The sequence below is a fragment of the Geotrypetes seraphini genome, chromosome 7 (assembly GCF_902459505.1).
Source record: "Geotrypetes seraphini chromosome 7, aGeoSer1.1, whole genome shotgun sequence".
Taxonomy (NCBI): domain Eukaryota; kingdom Metazoa; phylum Chordata; class Amphibia; order Gymnophiona; family Dermophiidae; genus Geotrypetes; species Geotrypetes seraphini.
The window spans coordinates 150,434,507-150,457,601 of NC_047090.1; the positions used below are offsets into that span (position 1 = coordinate 150,434,507).

Genomic DNA, 23,095 nt, shown 5'->3' on the forward strand with positions numbered 1-23,095 from the left:
ATTATGACAGGAATAGCCATGCAGATGATAACATGTAATTGAAAGAACTATGAATGCCTTAACTTCCCTTTTTGGTAGGCAAACTTATGCTCCAGCTACAAATATGAAAAAATGAATGCTGAGATATTATTTAACTTGGTGTGGGTCCCATTTGCATCTTTTATTGCTTCTATATAGTTGTCATTTCTCTTTAATTTTTGTATGATTTCCTTACACATCCAAGGTGGTAATGTATTACTACTTTAGATAAGAGTGGGTTATTGGAAGAATAATTGCATTTATATTATTGATTAAGTAAAGGGTGGAAGATTACTTTCGAATATTTGTAGGTTCAAAGTGCTTTTCTTGATTTGTTATACCTTCAGATTCATATGTATTGCACTGTTGTTACTTGAAAATCAATAAAGATTTATAAAAAAAAAAAATCACAGAAATAGGAGTGTCCCATACTGAAGCAGCCCAGAAAAGCAGGGAGCCAGGATAGGTCGGGAGGCAGGAGCAGAAAGAAGAGAACCAGCGAAAAAGAAGGAATCAGAGCATATTTATAAATGACCTGGAAATTGGTACTAGGAGTGAGGTGATTAAATTTGCAGATGATACGAAGTTATTCATAGTGAAGACGCAGGGGGATTGTGAAGACCTGCAATGTGACATAATCAAGCTCTAGAAATGGGCCGCGACATGGCAAATGAGGTTTAACGTGGATAAGTGTAAGGTGATGCATGTCGGTAACAAAAATCTTATAAATGCCTACAGGATATCTGGTGCGGTACCTGGAGAGACCTCCCAGGAAACAGACTTGGGAGTACTGGTCGACAAGTCGGTGGCGGCGGCGAAAAGGGCGAACAGAATGCTAGGAATGATTAAGAAGGGGATCACGAACAGATCAGAGAAGGTCATCATGCCGCTGTAATGGGCCATGGTACGCCCTCACCTGGAATACTGCGTCCAGCACTGGTCGCCGTACATAAAGAAGGACATGGTACTACTCGAAAGGGTCCAGAGAAGAGCGACTAAAATGGTTAAGGGGCTGGAGGAGTTGCCATACAGTGAGAGATTGGAGAAACTGGGCCTCTTCTCCCTTGAAAAGAGGAAACTGAGAGGGGACATGATCGAAAAATTCAAGATAATGAAGGGAATAGACTTAGTAGATAAAGACAGGTTGTTCACTCTCTCCAAGGTAGAGAGAACGAGAGGACACTCTCTAAAGTTAAAATGTAAGGAAGTTCTTCTTCACCCAGAGAATGGTGGAAAGCTGGAATGCTCTTCCTGAGGCTGTTATAGGGGAAAACACCCTTCAGGGATTCAAGACAAAGTTAGACAAGTTCCTGCAAAACTGGAATGTACGCAGGTAGGGCTAGTCTCAATTAGGGCACTGGTCTTTGACCTCGGGGCTGCCGCGTGAGCGGACTGCTGGGTACGATGGACCGCTGGTCTGACCCAGCAGCGGCAATTCTTATGTTCTGATGTTAATCATAGCATATGCAACATGTGCCCTAGTTCCCCCACCCCACTCACTGTGCCATGACCACCACAGGGAATACAATGAACAGGGAGCCATTTTTGTGACCACACTGTCTGCACAGCTTTCAGGACAATACTGATGTAAACTTTTAACTTTAAAAGATAATACCTCAAGACTGAGACATTGTTGAACAAACTGCTAACAGCAGAAAAGGTTTCTCTATAGCTGCTTCATTTAAAAAACACTAAGTTGCTTGGAGACCAGGCAGGCAAATAAAGATGCTTGTATTACAAATGAGCCAATTGTATGGCTGTTTCATGCACAAGAGCATTACAATAACCAATGAGGAGATTAATAAATAGGATCATTAGAGTCTTTCAGTGAATGACAACCAATAGCAGAAACCCTCTCACCAATGACAACAAGATCAGCCAATGAAATTTCCAAGAAGTTCACAGATGATGAGCCAATGAGAGAAGTTTGTTCATAAATGAACAGCTTCTGATTAATGCCCTCTAGTGATAAATACAACTGAGATAGATGAACAGTTATTGTGTAACCCATCTTGAAGCTGGAACATTAGATCACTTGCTATTCTATTCTATTGTCCATTGATATTTCCTTTTTGGAAGTTAATTTGGGGGCAAATAAATAATTTGCTGGAAAATCCGGTTGCATTAATTTATGATACTGTGTTATTTGGCACATCAACGAGGGCCAAGAGCCAATTATCTTCGAATAATAACAAGCTATTACTCATTATGACAGGGGTTGCCATACGACAGATTATGAGAAATTGGAAAAATTGGGATCGATTGAATTATAGCTTTTGGTGGAACTCCCTATGTCATATATTTAAAATGGAAAGAGTAATTGCCATGCAGCAGGGGAATTTTAGGAAATTTCAGGATATTTGGGAACCATTAACAAAATACTGTAATGAATGAATATAATTTTTTCCCCTTAAATATGCACATCCAAGGTGGGGGGGGAGAAGGGTGGGGGGTATTTTGGTTTTCCTATGAGTGCAAATAATGTGTGGGGGGGGTTATTATATGTCTTCTTATATTTGATGAAAGTCATTGAATATGGGGGAGGGAGGGTTATGGGATCTGAATTAGATTTTAACAGGATATTAAGTGATTTATTTAAATATAAATTGATGTTATATGCTGTTGCACTTATTGTAAGTTTTAAAAATGAATAAAGAATATTAAAAAAAAAGTTATTGTGTAATCCCAATCGGTGTCAGGTCAAAAGCGCGCTGGGACAAAGGCGCGCACAGCGCGGAGGTGTGCGCTGCAGAAAATTACTGTTTTTAGGGCTCCGATGGGGGGGTGTGGGGGGGAACCCCCCCACTTTACTAAATAGAGATCGCGCCGCGTTGTGGGGGCATTGTGGGGGGTTTGGGGGGTTGTAACTCCCCACATTTTACTGAAAACTTCACTTTTTCCCTGTTTTTAGGGAAAAAGTTAAGTTTACAGTAAAATGTGGAGGGTTACAACCCCCCAAACCCCCCACAACGCCGGCGTGATCTCTATTAAGTAAACTGGGGGGGCTCCCCAACAAAACCCCCCATCGGAGCCCCTAAAAACTGTCATTTTCTTTGGCGCGCGCCTCTGTCTTGCGCTCAGTTGTCGGCGTGCGCCTTTGTCTTTCACGGGGTTGTCTATGAACCCCCCAACCAGTCCAACATGTCTCAGCCCAACCAAGAAGAGAATGAAGTTATTCCACTTTTCTTGACACTTTTGATTTCATTTTGTATCACTGAAACTAAAAGTGTGGAATAACTTGTAAGTTTCACAACTCTACATCTTCCTCTTCTTGGTTGTTCTGAGAACATTTCAGAACAGGTTGCCCACTCTCCCTTTTTCATAGGTGTTACCAAATTGCCCAGATTTTAAGGATTTCCCCTTATTTTATAGGCTTATCCTCAACAATATATGTTTCTTCTGATCCTTAAAGCAACACTCATTGTTTAGTTTCCATGCTGGATGTGACCAATAAATGCACAGGAGACAGGCATAATTTTTCGCCATATATCAGTTGGTGAAGTGTTTTATATTATTGATTAAGTAAAGGGGGTGGGAAAAAGTTTACTTTCGAATATTTGTAAGTTCAAAGTGCTTTTCTTGATTTGTTATACATTCAAATTCATATGTATTGCACTGTTACTACTTGAAAATCAATAAAGATTTTTTTTTAAGTGTTTTCTTAAGGCATCATCAGGTTGCCTGTCTATCTTCAATACAGACAATGCTAAGCTGAAAACAAAACATAGAAGAGAAAAAACTAAAGGAATGATTTACACAGGTACATAGAGGGGAAGGGAGAGCACGAGTGTGGTGGAGGGGTTGCGGAAGGAGCAGTAGGGGGAGATGAGGGCTGGGGGGTGTCACCACCACCCTAGGCACCTCCTACCCTCACGCCACTCGCCAGAAGTAAGTACAACTTCCCCATCAAGTTCTCCTCCAAACCCCACATCTAAAATAAAAGTTAACCAAAAGGGAAAGGTTATTGAAAAAATCTATGTATTTGTGTTTTTATTGATTAGTCATTGGGTGGATGGGTGGGATAAAATGATTGCTCATGTATGTCTGTAAAACAAATGTGTTTTTTCTTTTTTTTTAATTCTTTATTGAAATCAAGAAAAGCACATTCATCTTACAGACATACATGAGCAACCATTTTATCCCACCCACCCACCCAATGACTAATCAATAAAAACACAAATACATAGATTCTTTCAATAACCTTTCCTTATTTAAAATAGTAATGTAATCCCACCCTCCTCCCACTCACCCTGGATGTATATACTCAAAGGGATAAAATTAAGATAGAAATAGCCCCCCCCCTCACCCTTCCCTGGATGTGTGTGGAAATAAACAAAAATTAAAGACAAAAGACAACTATAATGAAGTAATAAAATACTTCAATGGACCCCAAACCAGTTTAAAATAAATTACTATGCCCCAACATGTCAGCATTCATTTTCTCATACCTATATCTTGAGCATAAATCCGCCCACCAAAAAGGAAAATTGAGGCGATCACAATTTTTCCAATTACGAGTTACCATCTGCATGGCTATCTCAGTCATAATTAGGAAAAGCTGGCATTTATAACGGTCTATGGGGGGCTTAATATGCAATAATGTTCCACGTTTATTGTTTGTATTGACTGCTTTTTCAATAAAAATTATTTGGGAAAAAAAAAAAGAAATAGGTTTACTACATTCCTTGTATATTATAGAGACAGTTTGTGTCACTACTATGTACTATTTACTTTTAGCTTTTACCCCTAACCCCAACTCACTTGTAAAGCACCCCTACCTGTGAAACTCCCTAACCCCCAACTTGTCTTGTTTTGTGTTTGATTAGATTGTAAGCTCTACTGAGCAGGGGCTGCCTCTTGAATGTTTTAATGTACACCACTGCTTATATCTAGCAGCATTTTAGAAATACAAGTAGCAGTGGCATATCAAGGGTGGGGATGGGTGGGGGGGAGAGGGAGAGTCCACCTCAGGTGCAGGGAGCTTGGGGGTGCCAGAGACTTGTGAGTCTATAAGTCTGCCAGCACACGACTATCGGTTCTGCTAGTCTCCGCTCCCTCTGCCATCAACCTCCTGCTCTGGGGCGGGGGAGCCAGCAGAGCCGATGGCTGCATGCAGGGGGTGCTCCAACCTGGGTTCCCGCCCCACCAAGTACGCCACTGAGTGGTAGCAGTAGTGGACAGTGTTTAAACCGGATGAGACACAGCAGATGGCTGAAGTAATTAAATCATTGAATAACTCTTCCTGTTCTTTGAATCTCTATCCGACATGCATATTTAAAGCAATGGGACTCTAGGCACCCAAATCACCGCTCTTTGAAAGAAGAATATTCACATGTAACACCCAATAACAGTAAGAAGTAATCCCACTGCTGTACAGCACTTCTTTCAGAATGACTTCATTATACTATTTAAGGTCCTCAGCGGGCCACCACACACTCAAATCATTTCATAGTGTGGGGCTTTATGCTCCCATTCGTCACTGGACCCATTTATATAACTCCAATTTTTTTTTTTTTTTTTTTAAAGCAATGGTACATGATATTACTAAACCCACTGCTGTTTGGTAAAGAAATATTTTGAAGAAGGAATTGTGCTTAGTACGTGAAGAAGGCAGCTGTACCCCCACTATTGAAAAATGCCACATTAGATTCCCATTGCTTTAACTATTGGCCAATTTTGTCTATATGGTTTATGGTTTTAATTTTATTTACCATACCGCCTTTCCTTGGGCAATAACAGAGCAGTTAATAAATCAAATAGCATTGAAAAGAACTACAATTCATAAGAAAAAAAGAAACAACCAGAGAACCTGGTCTGACAACAACTGCTGGAATTTATTTGAGAGCAAGAGAAGTGGGATTCTTTTCAATTTGATTTTCAGCCTGAGCATGGCACAGAAACCTTATTATCTATAGGGCTTATTTGCAAAACAGAAAGACATATAAAAAATGGCATAAATTAGCACTTGGACGTTTTGCAGTGATAATCAAAATTTTTACAAAATGTCCAGGGCACAATTTGGACGTTTGGGGCTAGATCTGTTTTAAAAACGAATAAGAAGCAAAAAGGTGCCCAAACTGACCAGATGACATTGGAGGAATTAAGGCATGACTTCCCCAAAGAGGTGAAAGCAACAGTACATTCCAGCCTGTATTCCAGCTTCAGATGGCCACATAGAGGGGCTTTCTAGGGCAGTGGGTCCCAACCCTGTCCTGGAGGACCACCAGACCAATCGGGTTTTCAGGCTAGCCCTAATGAATATGCATGGAGCAGATTTGCATGCCTGCCACTTCCATTTTATTCAAATCTCTCTCATGCATATTCATTAGGGCTAGCCTGAAAACCCGACTGGCCTGATGGTCCTCCAGGACAGGGTTGGGGCCCACTGTTCTAGGGGGTGCTGCAGTGAATGTCACTTTAAAAAGTATCATGTGCACATGTCACCATAACCTATTGTATGGTGAGCACTCCAAAACCCAGCCAAAACCTACTGAGGCTTCAGCATTTGGACTTCTTTATATTTTACTGGTTTATGTATAATGTTTTATCTGTGTTTTAAATTATGTATGCTACTTTGGATAAAGGCAGAATATAAATTGACTAGTGTTTAAACCCGTTACATTAATGGGTGCTAGTAAAGCCTCCTTCCCTCACATGTCCCCTATTTTCAGCCCCAGCTCTAAACCTATTTTTACCACCCCCAAGCCCCCTTCTCCCATCTTTTCCCTTTCAGCTTCCAGCTCCAGCCCCCTTTTCTCACCAGCAGCATTTCCCTCCCCCCCCCACTTCGCTGTGCAGCAGCATTCCCTCCCCCTCCATTTCCCTGTGCAGCAGCATTTCTGTTTGTTTCTGGCCGGCTCCCTTACAGTCCCTTGCCAAAATTATTTTTGAGTATAAAGCTGCCGTGACGGCTCCTCTCACGATCCGCGCCTACATCAGAAGCCTTCTCTCTGACGTTACGAGGCTTCCGACACAGGTGCAGCTTGTGAGAGGAGCCGTGGCGGCAGCTTTATACTATGAGTGGTGGCAGCTTTATACTATGTGCGTCGGGAACAGCGCAGGCCATTCAGCACGGCTCCCCACACTAGAAACTACTAGCACAGAGGGGGTAACTATTTACAGTATTATTGATTGATTGTTTAAAGTCTTGTGAAATAAGTAGTAAAGTTTTAGAATGGTTTAAATCATATTTATCCGATTGCCAATTTCATTTGATTCACAACTGAAAAGCTTCTAGTTGGAAAGTTGGTGCCTAAGGGATAGATTCTATAGAGAACATTTATGCTATGCGCTGCTAGGTGCCCTAATCATGGACACCTAGCAATGCCTAACTTTGGGATCCACATGCAATGTATTTTTTAATTGGTTTAAATGGCTTGGTAATTGATTAACTGACCAAAAGGTGAAAACCTGTATTAGAGTGTTCAAACCTTAAATTCTTCAGAATACCAAAGAATGTAGAACTCTCTGATAATAAAATGCAAAATAATACCCACAGAGAGAAAAGATCTCAAAACACCCCTGGAGTCCAGTCAATAGAAGGAAACCAATTTTGGGGTTAGGGTATCATCACTGATCATGATCTCTGTGGGAATATTTTAATAATTTAATTTGAATTAATCTTTTTAAATTATTTCTATAAATATTTGTGTAAATTTAAATATATTTCAGCAATTCCTCTTTCTCTCATTCAGGAATTTTAAAAGGCTGGCAACATCATAATGTGACATAAAACATTAAATCTGACATCAATGAAGCCGTCTACGCAATGTGAAGCAGTGGTGAAAAGGGCGAACATAATGCTAGGAATGATAAAGAAGGGGATCACGAACAGATCGGAGAAGGCTATCATGCCGCTGTACCAGGCCATGGTGCACCCTCACCAGGAGTACTGCGTCCAGCACAGTACAAGAAGAAGGACACTTTACTGCTCGAAAGGGTCCAGAGAAGAACGACTAAGATGGTTAAGGGGTTGGAGGAGCTGCCGTACAGCGAAAGATTAGAGAAACTGGGCCTCTTCTCCCTCGAACAGAGGAGATTGAGAGGGGACATGATGAAACATTCAAGGTACTAAAGGGGATAGACTTAGTAGATAAGGACAGGTTGTTCACCCTCTCCAAGGTAGAGAGAACAAGAGGGCACTCTTTGAAGTTAAGAACTTAAAAACATAAACCGCGCCTCTGCTGGGTCAGACCTGAGGTCTATTATGCCCAGCAGTCTTCTCACGTGGTGGCCCATCAGGTCCAGGACCTGTATAGTAGCCCTCTATCTATACCCTTCTATCCCCTTTTCCTTCATAAAATTGTCCAATTCCTTCTTGAACTCCAATAACGTATCCTCTCCTATCACGTTCCAGGTGTCCACCACCTGTTGGGTGAAGAAGAACTTCCTAGCATGGGTTCTGAATCTGTTAAAAGGGGATAGATTCTGTACAAATGTAAGGAAGTTCTTCTTCACCCAGAGAGTGGTGGAAAACTGGAACGCTCTTCCGGAGTCTGTTATAGGGGAAAACACTCTCCAGGGATTCAAGACAAAGTTAGACAAGTTCCTGCTGAACAAGGATGTACGCAGGTAGGGCTGGTCTCAGTTAGGGCGCTGGTCTTTGACCAAAGGGCCGCTGCGTGAGCGGACTGCTGGGCACGATGGACCACTGGTCTGACCCAGCAGCGCCATTTCTTATGTTCTTATGTGTGTGCTAAGAAGCACTAGCGTGCCTCAATAAAAGGGCACCTAAATGAATTTATGTTGAATTTCTAGTTGGCTTTGCAAATACAACATAAAAAGGAACAAATAGTTAAATCATTAAGAAAAAAAAGCCTTTGACAGGTAAACAGAAGTCTACTAAATATTTATTATTGAAGTGGCCAAAAGGGACACAAGTGAGCTACTTGCAGACTGAAAAAAAAAAAAAGAAAAACTGTAACCTGTGTATTTGTACTATATTTAGAAAGCACACTTAGCATGCAGAAATATTCATACTGCATCAATTAAAATAGCTATTTTATAATTTATTTTTTTTTAAAAAAGAAACCATGGAACCAAACCCCCACGAAAAACAGCAACAGTCCAAAAAGTGGGGATGGAACAACATGCACCAACTGGGAAACTATCCATAAAATCAAGTAGATGAGGAATTCCTCCCCAAAAAACTTTTATTAATGTAATGTAATTTTTTTTGGGGGGGAGTATTGAAATTCTATGGGCTCCTTTTACGAAGGTGCGCTAGCGATTTTAGCCGCCACACATGATTAGCTCAAGAGGAGGCGGTGCCAGCTAGCGCGTGCATTTTAGCGCCCGCTATTCCGCGTGTTAAGGCCCTTACGCACCTTCGTAAAAGGAGCCCTATGTCTACTCAGTTTTGTGGGTAGTTGTTCCCCGATTGCTGCATGTTATTCCATCCTTACTTTTTGAATTGCTGTTATTTTATAATCTCATCAACACAATACAAAATGTTAAAAAAGAATTTAAAAGCTCTTTACCAACTTCATTTGAATTTAATACTGCTTCTTAGATTAGCTGGTACATTCTTTTTGCTTACCTCTAAAATGCTTTGGTATGATGGTGTTAAAGTTGTCTGGGAACTGGTGAACAACAGAGGATCCTCACGGATTCTGTGATTTTTGTCTGTATCTGAAAGGCTATCTGAATCAGAGATGCTTAAGAAACTGAGTGGATTTGACATAGTTGAAGCAGATCAATACCCGCTGCTGGTATGTTTTCCTACTATGCCACACTGCATGAACTTTCCAGCGGAACTGGAAACTCAGTCCAAGGCAAGGATGAGTTCTGAAAATATTGCAATCCACTTTCTAGTAGTCAAGTTTGTTGGAGGCATATTATCCAACTAACCTTTGCCACTTAATAGTTAGGAATGGAGAGGGTGTGTCTTGTTTCTAAAGAAACCGTGAAAACACTGCAATCACTTCTGAACTGTTGTAGTTACATATCTCTAAGTAATTTACATGTATAGTATCCCTTCTTCTCAAAAGAATCAATCCAACTTGTCTACAGTGAGCAAATCAAACGATGAATAACAAAAGAAAAAACTGCAGAAGCGATGTGCAAAGCACCAGGCTACTTGATTGTTAAAATATGGTAATCTCAGTGATGGTTCTCAAGTGTTAGAATGCACGGCACATGTCGGTCCCGCATTTTAACACATGAAAACCATCACTGAGATTACCATATTTTATCAATAAAGTAGCCTGGCGCTTTGTACATCGTCTCTGCGGGTGTTTTGGTTTTTCTTTTGCTATTCATTCCTTCTTCTCAGTCATGTTCTTTTCCAGTCTGCTGGCATATTCTCAAAACCGAATGTGAGCAAAAAAAAAAAGTTACTTGAACATTTGTGAATCGTACAATATTATCTATAGTCCTGGCTCACATAGAACTGAAATACAAAAAAAGTAATCTGCAAATATGCTGGATATATCAAGAATGTTCCACTTTCTTTTGCTCAATATAAAACCCTCTTCTACGAAACCGCGCTAGCGGTTTTTAGCACAGAGAGCTGCGCTGAATGCCCCTGCGCTGCTCCCGATGCTCATAGGAACTGGGAAAGGATCTGGGACTGTAATGCATTAATTATATGTTGCTGTTTTTTGTATGCTTCTAATCAGTTTTATTTGTGTAATGTATAGCATACTGTTTGGCGATTGCCAGGATTTTGAGACAATGGTACGTTTTGTGGTGGAGTTTTTTCAGCCTATGACGGAAGGTGAGCCATCCTATTTTGCGCACTCCGCTGGGGTTCAACAGTTATTGGCTCTTTATACCTGAAATATTTTCACCACCTTAGGATTGGATGTGATAGTAGCAATTGGTTCTGAATTGATTGGATTTGATTGATATACTGTCTCCAGATCTGCGGAGTGGGACCGTGCCGTGGACTCCTCCTCCTGGTTGTCCGCCGATGGAGGCAGAGTGCTGTGTTCTTCAGGAGCTGCCTATGAGCATCCTCCTCCCACTGAGAGCAGTGCGGCCCAGTGCTGGATTGTACTATCTCTGTGCATCTTCTGCCTGGAAACGATGAGTCGGGGGCTACAGCAGATGTAACTCCTTCCTACTGACTCCTGCATTGGTTGCCGATGGAGGCACGTGTGAAGTTTAAGTTTGAATGTTTTTGCTTTATGGTTCTATTCGGTTTAACCCCTAAATATATAACTGCCCTTTTCTCTTTCTCAACCAATAGGCATACGAGAAGCTCACACTTGAATTTTGTTTCTCCATTGGTTAGAGGATGTGAATTTAAAAGACATCATCAACATCTTTTCTCATATCAGGCAGCATTATGGGGTAAAGATCTGGAATTATTACTTATGCTTGCTAATACATATAGGGAATTTAGGAGACACCTAAAAACATATCTGTTCCTGAGGTACTTAGGTACCTGATTTGCACAATCTTTCCCACAATAACTGATCTCTAGAGCTGTTAGACACCAGTTTTTAACTTTGTTAGTTCTAATCAATCTGTAGCATTTTTAAAAAAATTCTTTATTGATTTTCTAAACTTCAAAAGTGCAATACACAAATATATATCATATAATAAGTTAATAAAAGCACATTCAAGTTACAAATATAACATATAATATGTATATAGTATATATAATGTAGCATTTTTAATCATTGTAAACCACACAGAACTTCACGGTCCTGCGGTATATAAACTGTTATTATTATTATATCTGGCCTGTCTGGACTTTTGCTGTTGGAATTATTTAAATTATGCTGAGGCAACAGAGCTGCTTCAGGAAATTGAACTTCTGTCTGACTTATTTGATCCCCCCCCCCCCCCGTTTATGAATTATTTTAAATTTTATTCCATTGTTTTTATCCCTATTCTTTTTATTTTATTAACTGAATTCTATTGTTTAACGGTTCCTCCCTTCTGTTCCTTTTTACATCTTACTTTAATTCATTTAGATGCTCCTATCTGTAAAGTTAGGAATTTCTATGAACTATTCGACATGCTTCTCTCCTCTCCTGCCCTCCATAGTCCTCCTTACCCTCTTCTAACCCCTTCCTCTGTAATGTCGCCTAGAGCTTGTATAGGTAAGTGCGACGCACAAATGGAAGAAATAAAATAAATAAATAGTTGCATATCCAATCTCCTGTGTGTAGTGTGGTAGTTGAAATCACCCTTTATTATTGTGTTACCCAGTTTATTAGCCTCCCTAGTTTCTGATAACATTTCAGCATCTGTCCGTTCCTCCTGGTCAGGAGGATGGTAGGACACATGGAATTTCTACCCATAGGGGATGCCAAGGTATGTTTTGGTTCCTATGGAATTGTTAGTCTATTTGATTCAAGGTCCTCCTCAGTGGCATAGCGAGGGTGAGTTACCCGGGGTGGTGGCATCCCTCACCCGTCCTCTTCTCCGCTGCTCCCCTTACACTCCTTCCCCGCTGCGCACGCGCAGCTTCCGTTCCCCTGTACCTTTGTAACGTTCCTGGTGCAAGCAGCAACCCCCAAGCTGCTGTGGCGCCAGCATTGGCTCTTCCTCTGATGTCACTTCTTAGGTGGGGGACAGGAAGTGATGTCAGAGGAAGAGCAGATGCTGGTTATAGGTAACCTCAGAGAAGTTATAGGATTAGAATGAAACTCCTAGTCAAGCTTTCTATTTATTAAATGCATCTTTAAAAATAAAGATTTTTAGTTTGCTCTTAAATTTATCGAAATTGTTTTCTTCCCTTAAGTAAATAGGGAGGGAATTCCATGTTTGAGGAGCTGTAACAGAAAAGATGAAATGCCACCGTGTGTTAATAATTTTAAGTGAGGGAATAACTAGTAAATGTTGATCATTGGACCTAGTTGAGGTAAAGGGAATCAATGATTTGTAAATGAAAGCCCTATACACAATGAATATGCATAAACATGATTTGCATACACTGCCTCCATTATATACAAATTTCTTTCATGCATATTCATTGTGGATAGCTTGAAAATCTGATTGGCAACACTGATTTACTTAAACAGAATTCTATTGCTAAGATTACTATTGTAATACCCTGGACTGAAAGGGCTTTAAAATGGTGCTATTCCTTTGAGAAGCATAAAACCAAAGGAAGAGGAGATGTAAGGGCTGGCAGCAGTGGTGAAGTAAAAGCCCCAGGTCCCATCTTGGTGGGGGCGCGGGCACCTCTCTGCCCCCACACACCTCACTCAAACTCTCCCTTCCCCGCACCTCTTTAAAATCTTTGCCAGCGTGAGCAACTCCACTAGCCTGATGCTCGCGCCGGCCTGGCTCCCTCTGAAATCACTTCTGGGTCATGGGGACAGGAAGTGACATCAGAGGGAAAGCCAGCGTGAACAGTAGGCTGGAGAAGCTGCTCCCTCTGGCAAAGATTTGAAGAGGTACAGGGTAGGGGAGGATTTGAGTGGGGCAGGGAACAGAAGGAGCAGGGGGAGCGGAGAGGAGGGCACCTCCTACCCTCGCTACACCACTGGCTGGCAGGAAGTGTAATGGAAGGAGTATGGAGCATCAGTGCTGAGGAGCATGATTACTGAGGAGAGGGGGACAGAGATAGACAGAAAAGGGAAAAGAAGCTTCAATTTTTGTTCCACTCGTAGTTGCAAAGCTGAGTTAAGTGTGGAGCCCTTTGTGGCTGCCCCTGTCTAGAGGGAGGGGGTGGGATTTAATATACAATTTTCTGTGGTTAAAATTAAAGCAGTTAAATATGCAATTGCTTACTTTGTACCTGGGGCAGCAGAGGGTTAAACTCCTTATCCAGTTACAAGGAGCTGCAGTAAAAATTGAACCTTAAACTCCCTGGTTCTTAGCAACTACACAAACCATTAGGGTACTCCTCTACACGCAGATCTATGACTTGTCTATCCCACCTCACCCCCCCCCCCCCCCCCACACACACACACTTTTACTAAGCTGCAGTAGAAGTTTCTACCGCGGCCCGGAGCGCTAAATGCTCCAACGCTCATAGAACTTCTTTGAGCATCGGATGATCATTTACCGCAGCTTAGCGAAAGGGTTAACCTGGGAACCATCAGGTTTGTATTCCGGTTGTTTTACCACTCTTATATTTTTTCTCTTCTCGTTTTAACTAATTTATGTATTTTATTGGAAAGATGTATGCAAATTGCCATCTAAAAATCCAGTTTCTTGGTTCTGCAATCCTATTATTTCTTGTGTCAGCAATATGTTAACCTAGAATCTCTCCTAACTAACCGCTGAAATGGAATTCCAAATAGGATAGTGATCACCTATCACCCTTCACAACAAAGGATCCTTGTTTAAAAAGTATTTCTAGAATAGGATAGGCCGAACGTCACCTACGTGGATTCTGAGGTAGCTGCTTTAATCCCATCAACTACTTAAACTCACACACCACTTTCCATCTACCTGGCTGCAAGCCGAATTCCTTAAGCAAGAGGAAGCTGAACGGAGCAGTGCAATCCGCCCCCTTTCCAGGGAACCCCCCGGGATTGGCTCCTCCAGTCTCGCGTTAGAACCGCCCCGGGAGCTGGGAGGTGGACCCGACGTCTCTGTCCCACCCACTCTTACTCGCGGAACGCGACGGCGCAGCGCGATTTGCGTAAACTTGTGGACCACGAGGGTTGGAGCTGGTTGCCTCAAGATTGGAGCGTTCGCGGGTAAAGTAGGTGCAGGAGGCAGGAGGCTGAAGCTAGTCATGACTGCCCAGGTTCTAAGCGGCACTACTGTCTCAGCGTACGTAGACACAGTTTTTTGGGTTTTTTTTTGCACATTAGAGGGTTGGCTTGTTTGATTTGAGATGTGTGTGTTTGGGGGAAGTAAATGGGATGGGGTGAAGTGGCCTTTAATGCATGATTAGACTCTCTGGGTTGGAGCTGTAGTAGGTGCTGCCTGAGGAATCAAAGCTGAAATACTGAAATGGGAGTTTGCTATACTTGAGTTGAAGCACTGATACCCACACCCAGTGCACTAATGCGGCGTCCAGTGTATGGCTGGAGCAAGGAAAGTAAAAACGAAATGCATTGTCTGTCGTTTGTTATACAAGGATGGTAAAGGTGACAGAGAGAATGGCAGCTATGGTGCAGACGGCAAAGGTAACTCTGGGCTATGATCTGTACTGGGCAATAGGCACAGCTTGACGTGCAGAGGTATAATAAACTTAACAGTTTTTTCATATCTGGAAAAGGTGCAGCTATACTAAGAAAGAACTTGCTAAGTTTTAATTTAGATATGAATAGATAACAAGAATTTTGAGACTACAAACTAATCTCTGTCAAACTGTTCAAAAATTTCAATTTCAGACCCATATACATTTTTGTAACTAAAATCTAGCGGGGTGTTGGGCAGAAACAGAGAAGCTGATCCGGTTTTCTCTATGCTAAAAGGAGAGGTTTGTGATGGGAAGTTGATCAACAGAAAAGAGACTTGCTGAAGGGCCAAAAAGTATTAATAAAATAGAAAAAAGAAGAGTACAATGAGAACAAAAAGTTTGAGTGATTAGATGACAAGGGAGTTAGATAAGGCCATGCCATACCTGAAAAACTACATTTTTTTTCTTTAGATGTTAGATACCCACACCAGAACTCCTCCTTGTAAGAGATGATTCAGAGAAACAGGGGAAAAAGCAAAAAAAAAACCAAAAACCACAAAACCTCAAAACTAACCAGTTGTAAATCACAACATGATGGCATTCACCCTAAGGACTGAAATACAAAATTGCAGATATTTTACTAAAATGTTCAGCTTGCCACTTTAATATGCCTCTACTTGAGAGATGGAAGATATTAAATAGCCCTTTTAGAAAATCAGCATTACAAGATGATGCAAGTAACTACAGACTATCTGTACCAAATAGAATATCTTACTATTTGGCTGAATTTGAATAATGGACATTGAGCTTTAATGTAACAAATAATAAAAGAAACATGAAATCAGAGATCAGGTGTTTATTTCAGTAGGATTTAGCACAGTGGAGCCCCGGATTTGTATTTTAAGTTCAAATCATGATTTGGCCAAATACGAATAATTATATGTATTCTGGGCACTATTTGGGGCCAGATTGAATATGAATATTTGGTACAGCTCTACAACAGATGGCAAAGCCTAAGTTTGGTACCAGATTTTCAGAAATAATTTGATAATGTCCTTTCTAGTGCAATGTATGTAGTAGTTCTGAATGCTATGCTATGGTTATCTATCTGAACCTGCAAGTAGCTTGCAGAAAGCTGTCAGGCATCTTTTCAACTGCCTCCTTCCCAGCCAGCTTCTCATGCTCCCTCAGTCTTCTGCAAATTGCTCAGATGTATTTGTGATTTGCTCTGTGGTTTTATTATTTTTTGGGGGGGGGCTTTTTCTGTTTGCTTGTGAGGCTCGGTACCCAGAGGTTTTCGCTTGTTGGAAGTCTGCTGCTAGCAGGATCAGTCCTCTGAGACACCTGGCTAGCCAGTCTACAGTAATATTTTTGGAGCTCGGAGACCGTCCCTTGAGGAGATGCTCACATCCCTGATTTATCAAGAGCGTGAGCACAGACTGTTTGGCTGTGTCCCGGCTTGGCCGAGCTTAATAATTGGCCGGCTGTATGGTCCTCCCCCGTCGTGGCATGAAATTTTCCAGGGGTTGAGGCTCAGTCCGGCAAAGACCAAGTTTGTAGAGTGAACCTGTGAGGCAGAGTTGTTCTCCATTTGTTCCAGCTGCACTTCTAATCCAAGGAAGGCAGGCACCACATGGCAGTGAGTAAGCCTATGGGGAAAATCATGGGGGGGAGAGGTCTGAAAAAGTGAATTTTTCAGGTTTTCTGGGGCCAGAGCGAGGATCTCCCTCCTCCAAAATCCCTCTCCCTGTAATTTTTGAACATCAAGGAAGCCCCCATGGTCCGTTTTTGGTGCGATTTGCCTAGCAGCAACCATCTTAAATTTTAAATAAATTTTTTTTTCTGAAGCCTTATCTGCCTCAAAACCCTTTGATTTTGTTTCAAATAAATAGGAATGGACCCTTCAGAGGTTCAGCAGAGGCAGAAGAGTCATGCCTCTGGGTCTTACCCCTCTCCATCCTCCAAGAAAGCACATTGATGCCAGGTTAGTGCCCCCCCCTTCCCCCCGAAAGGATGCAGGTTAACCACATACGAATAGCCTTACTGGATCAGACCAATGATCCATCAAGCTCAGTGGCCCGTTCTCATGGTGGCCAATCCAGGTTACTAGTACCTGGCTAATACCCAAGGAGTAGCAATATTCCATACTACCGATCCAGGGCAAGCAGTGGCTTCCCCCATGTCTTTCTCAATAACTGTGGACTTTTCCTCCAGGTTGTCAGCTTATTGGTTGGTCTTGGCACAGATAGGCGCAGATCATTGGGTCCTAGAGGTTGTTCAAGAATGTTACAAAATTGAGTTCTGTGCCTCCCTGCTGGACCTTTTTGTAGATTCCCTGGCTGGTTGGTTGGTTGCTAGAGAAAGCCCTCAGAATCCGGGCAACGGTGCAAAGGTTCCTAGATCTTCGAGCCATGAAGCCAGTTCCGGTTGAAGAATTGGGCTCGGGCAGATACTTCATATACTTCATAGTGCCAAAGAGAGGCTCAGATGGCTGGAGGCCAATTCTGGACCTCAAGTTGGTCAATGCTGCGCTGAAAGTGCCACACTTCTACATGGAGATCTTTCATTCAGTGGCACCAGGGGAATTTCTTGACGACCTCTATTTGAAGGAATCATATCTCCACATTCCTATTTTTCTGGCTCAGTACTTGCGGTTCCATGTGCTGGAGCAGCATTTCCAATTTTCCACTTTCCCCTTCGGACTAGCAATAGCACCTCTACCAAGGTAGCAGCGCACCTCTGCAAGGCAGGGATCCAAGTGTACCCATATTTGGATGATGGCTAATCAGGGCTTCATGCAAGGAGGACGACGAACTGACAATCTCGTAGGGCTTCTTCATTTGCAACCACAGCCACTACAATCTGGAACACGTTACCTCCACACATTAGGGCTGAACATAATTTAGATAAATTTAAGGGAAACCTTAAATGCTTCCTCTTTAAAAATGCATATGAATGCTAAATGATCTCAGGGTCTGCCCTAGCTGATATCTACATTGATCCCTTTCAGCTTTTAATATAATTTCCCTCACTGCCCTCTTGTTTTTAACCTTATTTGTACTCTTTTCTTTTTTAAATTGGATTTACCCCCCTTCCTCTTGTTTTTTATGTATGTTACATCCTGTCATTAAAAAGTATGTTAATTGTTCCCCGTTTTTAATTGTTAAATGCTTAGAATTTATGATTAGCGTTTCATCGAAATTTTAATAAATTTGAAACTTGATAAACTTGAGTGGTCAAACTCCTGCAGGACCTGGGATGGATCATCAACCTCAAGAAGAGTCACTTGGAACTGACCTAGCGCCTGGAGTACCTGAGAGTTCTATTCGACATGGCCATAGATCAGATTTTTCTTCCACAGCCACGCAGACAGAAACTCCAGAAGCAGATATCGGACCTCCTACTGAGGCTGGCTCCTACAGTGTGGCATTATTTGCAGCTCTTGGGATTGATGGCAGCAGCCATGAGGTGGTCCCTTGAGCATGGGCACACATGAGACCTCTTCAAAACTCTTCCATCACTGGTCTTCTCAGACGAGCTCACTTCAGCAGCCGCTTCTATGGACACTGGAAGCGAGGAACAGTTTGCTGTGGTGTTTGCAGATAGCTCCCCTCTCAAAGGGCATGCCATTCCGCATTTTCTCTTGTGAGATCCGACCAATGCCAGCCTTTACATTTGGGGTGGCCATTGCAATGAACATCCAATTAAGGGTCGTTGGTTCCTGATTCAGCAAAAGTGGTCCATAAATCACCTGGAGCTCAGCCATTCGGCTGGCGCTACAGGCCCTGGAGAAGTCCCTGGAAGGCAAAGCAGTCGGGGTTTTCTCAGACAATGCGACAGCAGTGGGCTACATCATTCGACAAGGAGGCACCAGAAATGTTCTGTTATGCCTAGAAGCCCAGCTCCTTTTGAGGTGGGCAGAAGCTCATCTACAGGTTCTCTCAGCTGCACACGTTGCAGGAGTGGAGAATGTTCAAGCCGACTATCTCAGTTGGCAGACTCTCAATTCAGGGGAATGGTCGCTGTCCCCACAAGTGTTCAATGCCATGTCCAGCAGTGGGGCACCCAGTGATGGATCTGATGGCCTCAGCAGTAAACATAAAGGTGGATTGCTTTTACAGCCGAAAACACGAGCCCGGGAATGCAGGGTTGGACCCATTAGTCCAGGTGTGGTCAGAGAAGGGAGTCTTGTATGTGTCTCTCCCATGGCCCGTGCTAGGTCATTAGCAGGATCACGAGTTATCTGGTGGCATCAATTGGCCCTGCAGACCATGGTATTTAGACTTAATTTGTTTTCAGAGAGACAAAGGCCTCAGATTGATGGTTCAAGAGGATCCCCTGACTCGGTGTCCAGTCCCCATCGAGAATCCAGAACATTTTGGGCTTACAGCATGCCTTTTGAGCGGGCTGTCCTAGTAAGGAAGAGGGATACTTGGAAGTAGTCATTTTCACTCTACTTAGAGCCAAAAAGCCCTTGACGGTGGCGGTCTGTGCTAAGTCCTGGAAGACTTTTTGGCGCTGGTATTCTAAGGACAGTTCAGAGTCCTTAGAAACTCTGATTTCGGTAGTCCTGGAATTTTTGCAAGCGAGACTTGAGAAGGGTCTGTCACTCAGCTCGCTAAAAACACAAATATTAGGCCTTTTCATGTTTCCAAGCTCGGGGGAGGGGAGAGTTTCTCTGGCTTCTCATCCAGATGTCACCAGATTCCTTAAAGGGGGCTCTCAGCATGTCCTTTCTCCCCCATCCCGCCAATGGTCTCCTGCCACTCTTCCTGAAGCAGCTGCTGTGCTATTTCTTTAGGCTCACATAGCCCGGCACCCCCACCATTTCTACCTCCTGTGGCATGTAATAGGGGAAAATATTTTTAATTTTTGCGAGGCATGGGAACAATGCTACTCTCCATTCTCCCTCTGACCATAGCCCTCTCAATATCAGAGCTGTTAAGAGAACATGTTTTAAAAGGGAAATTTTCAGTTCATGGTATTCTATCCTTCCACAGCCTTCTCCCCCTTTTCATGAAATACCTTATTTACCCCCAGTGACTGCAAGGTTGGAAGAAAAGAGCAGATACTAGCAGCTACCCAAAACTTACCGAGCCCAATTAGTAATATTATATCTCCCACTCAGTGATTCTTGTGGGACACAGCTGATTGATTTGAACCATGAGCACAAAAATCTAAAAATGATCTTTTTATTGCTTGTTTGTTTGTTTTTCTTCCTAGTCTCGCCCCTCCTGCCACTTCCATCCCTCTCTTCTGGGCAGCGCTGCAAAAAATATTGGGGGTGCTTTAGCTCCCACAGAGCTGACGCTTATGGGATCCAGTAGATTTTGGATGAGCTTTGGAGGGCTCATCAAACAGAATAAAACGATTAAGGTGAAATGTGAAGTTACTGCAGTGTTCCCTAGGGTGCCCCACTGTTCTGCTGGGTTGTCTGTGTGAGCAGTGTACTAAAAATGCTGGCCCCCTCCTATATCCCAATGGTTTCTTTTGAGCTATTTTCTTTCATCTTTTTTTTTTTTTTAAATGGTTCACAAAGATCAACGCACCATGCACAAATACATCTGAGAAATGGCATTTTCAAAACAAAAAAATGGACATTAATTCCTGTTTTGAAAATGGTTGAGTTCACTAATGGATTTGTGTGTGCGTTCCAAAATTGTCTAAACTTATTTTTAGACATCATATTGAAAATGACTCTCCCCATCAAGCTTGCCCCTTAACTAAATACAAAATAAGAAACAGCTCAATGTTATTTTCTCTTATTTGTGCACAGTTTGGATGAGCAGAAAAAGCTGATTTTTTTTTTACACATTCGTACAATGTTCCTGTCTCAGAAGATATTTAGTTACATCTGCATTCACTTGGAAACCTAGATGTGCCAGATTTGTTGAGAAGTCCTTGTTAAAATATCTCTCCTAGTTGTCAGCCTTTGCTTGCAGTTCCTGGGGGCTAATAATCTGTGGGTTTAGCAGAGGGCTGCTGACTGCAAGCTTCGATAATCCTCAGTAGGCCTCATTGGCTCACATTTACACAACCAAACTTTAGTTTTTGATTTTGGCCAAAACAAGACTGCATTTTCGGTTTTGACCAAAGTGGTTAGCCAGTTTCGGTAGCGGTTTTAGCCAAAATGGGGAAAATTCAGTTTCGGTCAGCCTCTGGCTTCTAGCATATGTTTACCAACTTGTTAATCGAGTTTTCTTAATCATCAAAATCAAGACAAAAGCCTTGTTTTCAGTTGAGGATTATAAGCTTAGAAAATGTTTACCCATTTCTTATTGCACAATAGCAGTAACTGAATTGAAGGTTTTAAATTTTGCAAGCACTTTTTAGGCATGTTTCACACAAAGTACTGTGGCCAGTCTGTTTAGCTGTTCACATCTTGCCTGATTGCAATTGCATTAACGGAGGGAGGCCTTTAGTGCGGAAGAGAATGACAGTAAGGACCAGTGCGGTGCAGGGTGATTGGAGCCCAGACCCTGCTCTCAGATGTGCAGGAGCCAAGCTTGGACCATAGAAGAAGCAGAACAGTGGTAGAGACCCTGGACCCCACCACCAGAAGATCTTAAGGAGCCAGCCTAGGCTACAAAAGAAGACCAGAAGGCCTGGATGAGATGCCCATCAGGTGATAAGCTTGTGTGGAAAGTGAAGGGGGAGGGGAATGAGCACAAGGGGGAGAGTACACCTTCGTAATACAGAGTGACCGAAAACTGGTTTTTGGGGTTTTTTATTATTATTGTATTATTTTGTCTGAAACTGTGTCCAAAATTTCACTGCCTGGTTTTGGCCGATACTGGTGGCTATAGCCTGCCCTGGCCTGTTCCTGAACAGGAGTTGTGTTAACCATTTAGACAGCGGAAACAACATGGGCAGCGTCATCCAGGGATCACTTCTTTTTTTTTTTTTATTATAATTTTGAATACATTACAATATCCAATAATTCCAAAGGAAAAAAGGAAATCACACAAAAACAATACATAATCAAATCATACATACATAATTCCTTTTAAGCCCACATTAATGGGGAGAACATGTTACTATTTCTAATCAAATAAATTCAAGAAAACTAAAGGACAATAATTCTCGGTTCATACTAAACAACCTTGAATCATTCCTTACTAAATGGGATATTAATTTAATTCCTCCTCTTATTCTCAGCTGGATGAAACAAACTCATTTTTGTTCTCTTGCTACTAAAAATTGTTGTAGTTGTATAGGATCCCAAAAGGCATACTCAATATCTTGTAACTTAACCAAACATTTACAAGGAAATTTCAGGTAAAAAGATGCCTCTAGGGCCAAAACTCTATCCTTCAATTTCAGAAATTCTTTCCTTCTCAATTGAGTGGTTCTAGAGACATCTGGAAAAATCCTAACTAAATCTCCACAAAATTTCATTAGCCTGTTTTTAAAGTAAAGCAGGGATCACTTCTGTCCTGGTTTATACCACTAGGCTTGAGGGGGGGTTCAGGAAGAAAGTGGGAGTGGAAAGGCTGCTCCTATTTGGGGAGGGTAGGGGTTCACTGGGACACAACACAAAAGGTTTTTTTTTTTTAGTTTTAGCAAAAAATGCACCAGCATTTTGTCTGAAACCAAAACTTTGAGGCTCTCTGGTGTTCTGGATTGCCAGAGTCAAAGTGCTGTAAATGTCCATTATGTGCAAAAATGCATAAACGTGAAGAAAAGTTGATTTTGGAAAATACAGTCTAAAGTGGTCAAGTGAAGGTGGTCTTTTTTAAAAAAAATATATATTATTTTAGAGTTACATAAGGTTTCTGATTAACAAGGTGGTAGACTAACAGAGACACCTCTCTGCTATCCAATATCTGGCAGTACAAATGGCTATATTTATGGCTCTGAAAACCACAGATGAGGTAATCGGTTCTATTCAAGAAAATCAAAAGACCAGCAAACGTACAAAGGGATACAGAGGTATTAAAGAAAAGGGAAACTTGTCTAGTACATGGTATTTTCTCACTTGTTAAAAAGGAAGGTCTAGTGGACCCACTGGTTGGTAATAAGGTGGTATATTTACCA

The 23,095-nt window shown here is 42.0% G+C and overlaps 2 protein-coding genes across 3 annotated transcripts in view; one reads left to right on the forward strand and one right to left on the reverse strand.

Annotated features, from left to right (window-relative positions):
• Positions 1–14,342, reverse strand: part of LOC117363703 (coiled-coil domain-containing protein 170-like) — an 88,384-nt gene extending 74,042 nt beyond the window's left edge. Inside the window, exon 1 of one of the 2 annotated variants that reach the window (XM_033951849.1) lies at positions 14,311–14,342. Coding sequence is in view for 1 of the 2 variants with exons in the window: in XM_033951848.1 (XP_033807739.1) it covers positions 9,557–9,700 (144 nt within the window). In the remaining variant the exon portion in view is untranslated. Of the gene's footprint in view, positions 1–9,556; positions 9,840–14,310 lie in introns of those variants that run through there. The other variant, XM_033951848.1, reaches the window with a different exon arrangement.
• Positions 14,343–14,482: 140 nt separating this feature from the next.
• MTHFD1 (methylenetetrahydrofolate dehydrogenase, cyclohydrolase and formyltetrahydrofolate synthetase 1) overlaps positions 14,483–23,095 on the forward strand; it is a 152,139-nt gene continuing 143,526 nt past the window's right edge. The window contains exon 1 of the mRNA XM_033951846.1: positions 14,483–14,703. Within this exon, the coding sequence (XP_033807737.1) occupies positions 14,666–14,703 (38 nt within the window). The 5' untranslated portion in view covers positions 14,483–14,665. The remainder of the gene's footprint in view (positions 14,704–23,095) is intronic.